Source organism: Cataglyphis hispanica, chromosome 17 (assembly GCF_021464435.1).
Source record: "Cataglyphis hispanica isolate Lineage 1 chromosome 17, ULB_Chis1_1.0, whole genome shotgun sequence".
Lineage (NCBI taxonomy): Eukaryota > Metazoa > Arthropoda > Insecta > Hymenoptera > Formicidae > Cataglyphis > Cataglyphis hispanica.
The window spans coordinates 3,540,181-3,549,161 of record NC_065970.1 but is presented as its reverse complement, the minus strand read 5'-3'; the positions used below and the strand labels follow the sequence as shown (position 1 = coordinate 3,549,161).

Here is an 8,981-nt window from a genome sequence, read left to right as displayed (position 1 = left end):
AGAGCTACAATGTATACACCGTGACGCGACGAGTCAATCGAAAAGAGAGGGAGGAAAAAAAAGTAGGTCCGTTGTGCACCTTCTACACCTTCCACATGTAAAACGATAACGAGCGTAGCGCGTGGCACTAGCGAGATGAAGAGAAACAGTACGAGAGTGCAAGTAGCTGCAGATATTTAGACGCGAGTAGAGGGTTTGAAATAGTGGGGGACCAATGACGTTATATTGGGCGCAATCACGTGGCACGCTCTATATCGTTGCGTTTAACTCGACTGAGATGGCGCTATACACGCGTAAGCGAGAGAAACGAAGATGGCTGATTAGAATGAGCGAGATATATATATAGTAAAAGGAAGAGAGAAGGAGAAAGGAGATGGAAGGGAGAAACGGTGAAGAAGAGAAAGAGAGAGAAAGAAAGACAAAGACAGACGGTGGCTTAGAGGAAGGGGACTCGTACACACATAACCGCACATAGTAGCGCTCTAAACCGCACACTGTCGCCACATGTAGCTACGCACGCACACGAGCGTACGAAACGAAAGAGAGAGAGGAGAAACGGACCAAGCGAGCGCCGTTACGATAAAAGAGAAGTTTTTCAGAGAGCGTATTCGGGGAGCTGTTCAATGGTCGCGGCAGCTATGCGCCACGCCGCTGCCGCCGTCGTCGTCGTCGCCGTCGTCATTGTCGTCGTCGTAGGGCATCTAACTAGCTAGTTCTGACCGGACCAGCACGACGGGAGTCGTGTTTCGGTATCCGCCAGTTGATAAACGAGCGCGAGCACGCTACGACGCGCGCGCGCCTCGGTCGTGTCGTCGTCGTCGTCGTCGTCATCGTCGCCGTCGCCGCCGTTGTTTCCTCGAAGATGACCATAATAGTCTTTCTGATCGACACGTCGGCCTCCATGAATCAGAGGGCATATTTGGGCGGACGGCCCACGCTCTTGGACGTAGCCAAGAGTGCCGTGGAGACTTTCGTGAAGGTACGCTCCGAGCGCGGACAGCTTTTACGCGCCGCGCCGCGTCGCCGTCCTCGTCGCCCTCGTCGTCGTGATCGTGCTATATAGAGGGTGGGAGAGAGAGAGAGAGAAAGAGAAAGAAAGAGAGAGAGAGAAGGAAATGTCGTATGTTGATCTCTCTCTCTTTCTCTCTCTTTCGTTTGTCAGGCACGTAGCCTTCTCGGCGACGAGGAGGGCGAGATGCGGACCGCATGACTTATTCCCCGGTGCGTGAAGAACGCGTGTGTAAAGTGATAATCCTGTTTTAGGTACGACAGAGATCGCCAGAGAGCCGCGGGGATCGTTACATGCTCCTGACCTCCGAGGAGCCACCTCAGAACATCAAGGTAAATTTTTCTCTTCTCTTTCCTTCTCTCTCTTTCTTCTCTCTTTGTTCTCTCCGCACCTTTTCATCTGTTTCTACATTTTATCTACATATTTCTTTTCATCTCGTCGCTGTGTTCGTTAACGCGGCCTATCGCGTGAGGATGCTCCCCGGGAAGCCTTCGCGTTTCTCCCTCCTCTCTCTCTCTCTCTCTTTCTGGTTCTGTCCTTCTCTATCTCTCTGTCTTTGTCCCTCTCGAGTCGCGGAGTTCTCATCTCGAGTTAGGTTAGGTTCGATTAATGGCGCCGAATAATTAATACGCGGCAGGCACGGCCGGGCGGGCAACAAAGTTCGCTCGTCAGCTGCGGAAGAAAAGCGAAATTCGAAAGCAAAGGATAGCCTCTGGCGCCCTCCCACCTCGCCAACTTTGCACTCCAATTTAAAGAAATTCAAATGCCACGCATTCCGTTCATTTCAATCCTTGTTTTGCAATTGCGCATTTCGTCTCTTTCTACTTTAAATCTTTTTTTTTTTTAAGACGAGTCTTTGTTATCGAAATATCATATAAAGATGTACAAGAAGACCGCTAGAAAATGGAGTATATTTAATTATCTCTCTTGAATTTAAACATTCAAAGATAAAATACAATTTAAATAGTTTTTAAAAAAATCAGTGTGTTGTATACTTTTTTCAAGTTATCAAAATTATTGATATTTCTTATTTAAGGAATTTTTAAGATGCAGATTTATTTAATCTAAATTGGTCAGAAAGGAATATGTATTTAAAATCATTTAAACTTTGTTTCAATCATTTTTTATACAGAGAGCTAGTTGTGATGATATTCTCATTCTTTATATTTTATTATTTATCTTTATTTTATGAATAATAATGCGTAAATAAAAATCTTGGGGTTTAAAGATTTTTATTTACGCATTATTATTCATAAAATAAAGATAAATAATAAAATATAAAGAATGAGAATATCATCACAACTAGCTCTCTGTATAAAAAATGATTGAAACAAAGTTTAAATGATTTTAAATACATATTCCTTTCTGACCAATTTAGATTATTATTAATTTAAGAGTACTTTGCATAATATTTTTGGAATAATGTCTTTTTCTCTCAGGCAGGATGGAAGGAAAACTTGGCAACCTTTATGAATGAACTTAAGAATTTACAATGCATCGGTTTAACAACATTAGGTGCTGCTTTGAAGCATGCCTTGGATGTATTAAATATAAATCGCATGCAAACAGGCATAGATACATATGGCCAAGGAAGATGTCCATTTTACTTAGAACCATCTGTTATAGTTATTATAACAGATGGAGGGAAGTACACATCCAATGGTGTGCCTCCAGTGCACCAAGATGTAAGTATAATTTTTTGTTACAATTCTATTAAATAAATAATGTTTGTGATTATTTTATTGTATGAAAATAAATTGACTTTTTTACAGTTTACATTGCCTATGCATTCTCCAATACCTGGATCTGAATTAACCAAGGAACCATTTAGATGGGACCAAAGATTGTTTTCTTTAGTATTGCGTTTATCTGGAACACCAGCCGTCGAACGAGATATAGGCTTGGTGGCGAGTGATGCGTCACCGATTGATGCAATGTGCGAAGTGACTGGAGGTAAAGAGGATGTAGTTTAAGAAATCTTATCTTTAATTCTTTATAACATACCGCTTTGTCAATTTATTTGAACAAAAAATGCGAGAATAAATTAGCTAGACAGTGTTTTAAAAAATTTATTAATATCTCTGCTTTAAATAACAGAATTTTAAAAAATTATCAATTATTAACAGTACCATATCCATTCTGAATAAAATAGCAAGCAATCATTCAATTTTTTTAATAATATTTGTAATTCGGTTTATCTAAAGATAAGATTGAGATAAAAACTCTACATTGTGTGTCATATATTATTAATACTTGAATGTTACAGGTCGTTCGTATTGCATCACGTCATTCCGAATGATGATACAGTGCATAGATTCGCTTGTGCAAAAGGTTCAATCGGGCGTGGTGATAAATTTCGAGAAAATCGGTCCCGATCCCCCGCCGTTGACTAACGACGCGTCGCAACATCAGGACGAAGAGGAGAATGAGGATGATGGTAACGCGGGACCGCGCGCTCAATATCCAAACGCGCTAGCGCCAGGCAATACGGCTTGGTATTCCTGTAGACGTTTGATTTATGTACCGCGATCGGCGCAGAAAGGTTTCGCAGTCGGATTCTGGCCGATTCCCGAGAGCTTTTGGCCGGATCTCAACGCCAGTTCGTTACCGCCGAGATCAGCGCATCCAAATGTGAAATTTACATGTACCAGCCAGGAACCGATGGTAATCGAGAATCTACCATTTGACAAATACGAGCTGGAACCGAGTCCTCTGACTCAATACATCCTGGCGCGGAAGCAACCGACGACATGCTGGCAAGTGTTTGTCGCTAATTCATATAAATCGAGCGAAGTAGGCCATCCTTTCGGATATTTGAAAGCGAGTACAAACTTAACTTGCGTAAATCTCTTCGTTATGCCTTATAATTATCCTGTGCTGTTACCCCTGTTGGAGGAGCTCTTTAAAGTGCATAGGCAAAAACCGACTCCCGAATGGAGAGCGCAATTTCAGAGCTATGTGAGGACCATGCCTACTTATTATGCCGTTGTAAGTTTCATTATATATTCTTATATAATTATATATTATTTTATTTAAATTCATTTTTTCATTAAATTGTTTCTTTTGCAGTCGTTGAGGAGAGCTTTAACTAGAATGGGTGCGTCCGCGCCTCTAGCACAAACATTGTTACCAGATACTATGGATACTTCTTTATCATATAGTGTTTTAACTTATTTGAAGCGTCTGAAAAACTTGGCGAAGTTAGAATTCGATCGACTTTGTAGCGAAGTCATTTCTAAGCAGGTCGCTGCTTCGAATCTTACGAAAAATTTATCCAACTGTACCACGAGTGCGGTAACGGAAGGCGTGAGAGTAATACCGAGGACACCACTAAAGAAAGATCTGGTAAGATTTAATATATTAAGAAAGATTGCTCGGATATCCCACAATTTATAAGTTAACTGTGTATAAAAAAACTGTATGCTTTGTGTAGGTGTCCCATCCTTTATTACAAGACAAATTCACGGGTCTCCGCGATCAACTGAACGAGTTTGGAGGTTTTGTAGTCGGATTAGTGAAAAATCAACAGCAGCAACGTGGCGCGCACAGTTACAGGAATGCCTTTGACGTTCCGAGAAAGTCTCTGCTCGATCAAGTCATGAGGATGCGCGCGAATTTTTTACAGCCTGGTTTACTGCACACGAAATTGCTCGATGACGACTATGTTCACTCAATGCCTTTAGCCCAAATGGGAAATTATCAAGAATATTTGAAACGTATGACTCCACCATTGAGGGAAATCGAGAGTGTGCCAGTGAGACAACATATGTTTGGTAATTATCTAATAAATCTTGCGAGTATAACTTCTTTGCGGTGTATAATGGAGAAACAATTTGTGCTGTAAAAATTATCTATGTGTGTGTTGTGTATATGTGTGTATATAAATTATAAATTATAAATGTATTGTGCCATATATTTGTGTTATATCTCAATCATAGGCAACCCGTTCAAGATAGACAAGAGAATGATGGTAGATGAGGCGGATATTGATATAGTCGGCGCGACATCCTCTACATCGAAAAGCGGTCTCAAACGCACTCTACCGCAATCGGATGGCCCGTCTTCCCCGAGACCGCCACCTAACAAGAGAAAGCCCGGGCCCATACCAAAAGATGTGATAGTACGACGACCATCATATTCATCGCCTAACAACACTCCACCAAGTTCACCGATCCCGTGGGTGATGGAGGATGCGAAAAATCAAGCGACAGCGATACCAGTTGCCGATACGAGCACTCAACCGACTTTGACCTGTCTACCCAATGTATCACCGAGTCACGTGTCATCGGTACCGTGTTCGAGCGCTTCGGAAAAGTTGGTAAACGGACTCGCGGAAATGCCGCCAGCTATACCTGTATTCGAGCCAATTCCAGTGGAACATATTAACAATCATATGGACACGCCGCCGGTTTTGACGCCAATAGTTAACAATATCGATACGATATCAACGTCAAAAGGTGAAGTTAAAAGTGAACGGACAGATAACGCGAGGAATGAATGCCGATTACCCGTTAACGATTGTATCGAAAATAGTGCGCGAGTTGTTGATAATGGTATAGAGGAGAGACTGTCTAATCACGTGGAGGAGAAGCGAGAATTGAAGCCTGAGAAAGAAAAAAAGTTAACAAAAAAGGAGTTGGAGGACATCAGACGGCACAATTTGAATATTCGGGAACTCGTTTACAAAGAAGTGCGGAGAAGAGGGACAAGTGAGTCTCTGAAATTAATCAATCCTCTTTAATATGTTGAAAAATTAGATTACCATAAAAAATTGACAAATTTGTTTATCACTGACTATATATTTTCGTAACAGCATTAACAAATAATCGATTTATTTCATTTCAGATTATGCAACGCTGTTTTCATATCTTCATCAAATTCAGGGAACCCTAGATATACGGCTTGCATTTGTAAAAGACATAGTGAAGGAATCATTACGCTTTAAACGACGTAATCTAGCGTCGCTGTTAGAGGAGTATCTTAAAAATATTCAAGAGGATAGTTGCGCTATAAATCATAAGTTGAATCACAATGGTGCCACGAAGATAAGTTGTTAAGATACTTGCGTAATCAGGGCATTATCTTAATAATGTGGAGGAAATAGATTGTGAAAGAACTCTTGTGCAAACTTTTGCCAGAGATTTTAATAGCAATCTTGAACTTTCGGAAATAAAGACTACTTTTGATACTCACTGAGAAGACCTGCACAATCTTGAAGTCTTAGCAAATTTCAATAGCATTCTCGGTGTCAACCACTAAGTAAGCCATGGCACTTTTACGTTTTACTTTTAAGCTTTGCGAGTGATCAGTTGGTAGAAATTTCGAGTGTGTTGTATAATAGGGGTTATGAATTAAAGCAATAATTTATTCACAAAATGTAACGACAAGAATGATTTTATGGAGTAATGTTTTCTTATATATACTCTATTAATATTTCTCGGATAATGATCTTGTTTTAAAACTTGACCATTTTAAATCTTACTCTGTAAAGAAGCCCAAAATTTTATCTGTCTCGGATGCTTGAAAATATTGTAACATATAATCGCGCGTAACGTAATATATATACGTGTATATTATATTCATACAACATATGTTAAAGTTTTTATTCTTTATACGAGTATATGCACGCGTTTCTATATTGTTACATGTAAATACGTTTACACATTTTGTTTCATCGTTTATTATAATGTATTTTCTCTTGGAATTTTGCTGATATCTCACTTGGCACATTTATTACAAATATGTCTTGCATGCTGGCATACAAGACAATAGTTGCATATATGTGAGACGAAATTATAAGAAAAATACAATATTGATTCTTTGTAAATGCAAATCTGCACATATAAAGTTTATTTGAAATACAAGTGCAATCAAACGAGCATAATTCTACCAGCTGCCCAGTCCTCAGCACCTATGTCAAATTTAGGACAAAATAATTGTATTAACGTATTACTCTTATAATTATATTTCCTATTATATTTAATCTATCTATATACACATCATACACACACATTTGTGATCTACATTATTAAGTTTAATAAAATGCCATAGTTTAACACTATACCAAATTTGTCTGTAAATTTTGTTGTGTACTTTGTTAATATTATAAAAGTAAATTAAGATCTGACTTTTTATTGGACATATATGCAACAGGATTTGCAAGAATTGCACTTGTTCATTATTTTTCTTTATATATAAAAGATTAGAACATATCTTTTGTTATACACAAAGAAATTGTAGAGACCTTCATTTCACTGTGAGAAAATTTATTATGCATTTTATCATATAATTAATAGAATTAGAATATTATAAAAATAGAAATTCTTTGCTGCAGTGAATTTTTCTTCTTTCATGAATTAGCTTTTGTAATGCAAGATCTATCGCAAATAGATCCATACCAAATAACATTTAAATGAGATATTAAATGCAAACTTAAATTTATTGTGAAATCTCCTACAAAGGGTTGACAGTGCCTGATGCTATTTGAAATTGATATAATGTATTTATATTCAACCCACTATGTCTCCAAAGCGTTTAATTATATTTTTTGCATATAATTATATATATATAAACTTAAAAAAAATCATCTTTAATTTAAAATGTATATATATTGTGTATCAGGAATAATAAGAATTATAAATTATAAATTTCTCTACTATTGTATGCAACTTGTTTATTATATTATACAGATTCTGTATAATAACAGACATTTACACAAGATAATAAATTTTCTGTTTTTGTCTCTAATGGAAAATAATGTAGTATCATAATGTTGTAAAATTATGGCTAATCTCTAATGCTTCTTGTACAATATATTTAATTTATGAGAGTGAGAGAGAGAGAGTGAGAAAGAGATGTGTATATGTATGAGAAAAATTAAAAAATATAATAAATTAGTATAAGAGACATTGGCAAGCAGTCATATTGTTACAACATCGTGATACCATTCCAAAATGGGAATTCCATTCTAATTCTGTATAAATTCAAACAAATGTATAATATAACAGAATCAAAACTGCAATATATGTCTGAAATAACACACATAGAGTAAAATAAATTGTATGTTTTATCCTCAAATCCTTATGTGTATGTGCAACATGTAGCAATTCGAAGCAATATTATTCTTAAAAAAAAAATTACTTAATATTGATAATACACATGTGGGTTGAAGGAATGCATGCTAATAGCGATAACTTTCTCATTTGTATCATCATTAGTTATAAATGTCAAAATTATTTAATGATTTACCTAAAATAATTCGACCAAATATTACATAGGTTAATAACACAAGCTAGGATGATTATCTTACTTCTGTGATTTTTATATTATAGCTTATATCATGGAATATAATTATGTATCATTATCATCATCAATATTTTGCTAGCTTATTTTTTCATAAAAGAAGAACATCTAAAGTGAAAATTAGGACAAATTTGAAGACATATCATCCTTCATGAATAAATTATTGTAGAGATTTTAAATTTGTACATAGTTTTTAAAAACTCTATACCATTATTATAAAAAAGATAATAGTGTTTTTTTTCCTAAATCTTTTGAGACTTTTATTAATATTTTAAGTGAGATAATCAACCACATGTTTTCTTGTAAATTTGATAATGTCCAATACTCTTTAGAAAGAGATGCAGACAAAATTGTATTTATTAGTTGAAAATATGTTGAATATCTCGTAAATTATTTTATAATAATGGAGCTTAGCTGAGTCACATAAAGACAATGACGCTAGACGCTTATTTGCTCCAAAAAGAAATTAGTAGAAAATTATTGAATACAATTATTGATATGACACTAAGTGCGATTGTATGTAAAAGGAATTAATGTATAATTAGAAAAAATGTGTGGAAGAATTCCAAGTACCTCGATTACAACCTCTTTTATTACAGCACAGCTGTACTTTATTATTATATTAAGATATTTATTATTGTATTATACAAAGTGTATGAATTAGATGGAA

General features: G+C 36.5%; 1 protein-coding gene across 2 annotated transcripts; it reads left to right on the top strand.

Moving 5' to 3' along the window:
- Nucleotides 1–130: 130 nt before the first annotated feature.
- LOC126855864 (integrator complex subunit 6) lies at nt 131–8,974 on the top strand. 2 transcript variants are annotated; one of them, XM_050603897.1, is made up of 9 exons: nt 131–979; nt 1,264–1,341; nt 2,449–2,694; nt 2,782–2,962; nt 3,276–3,997; nt 4,079–4,354; nt 4,443–4,782; nt 4,948–5,718; nt 5,855–8,974. In XM_050603897.1, the coding sequence occupies exons 1-9, from the start codon at nt 863–865 to the stop codon at nt 6,064–6,066; spliced, it is 2,943 nt and encodes a 980-aa protein (XP_050459854.1). In that variant the 5' UTR covers nt 131–862; the 3' UTR covers nt 6,067–8,974. The 2 variants fall into 2 exon arrangements, with proteins under 2 accessions (XP_050459854.1, XP_050459855.1); XM_050603898.1 differs by lacking the exons at nt 131–979; nt 1,264–1,341 and adding an exon at nt 1,527–1,917.
- Nucleotides 8,975–8,981: the final 7 nt, after the last annotated feature.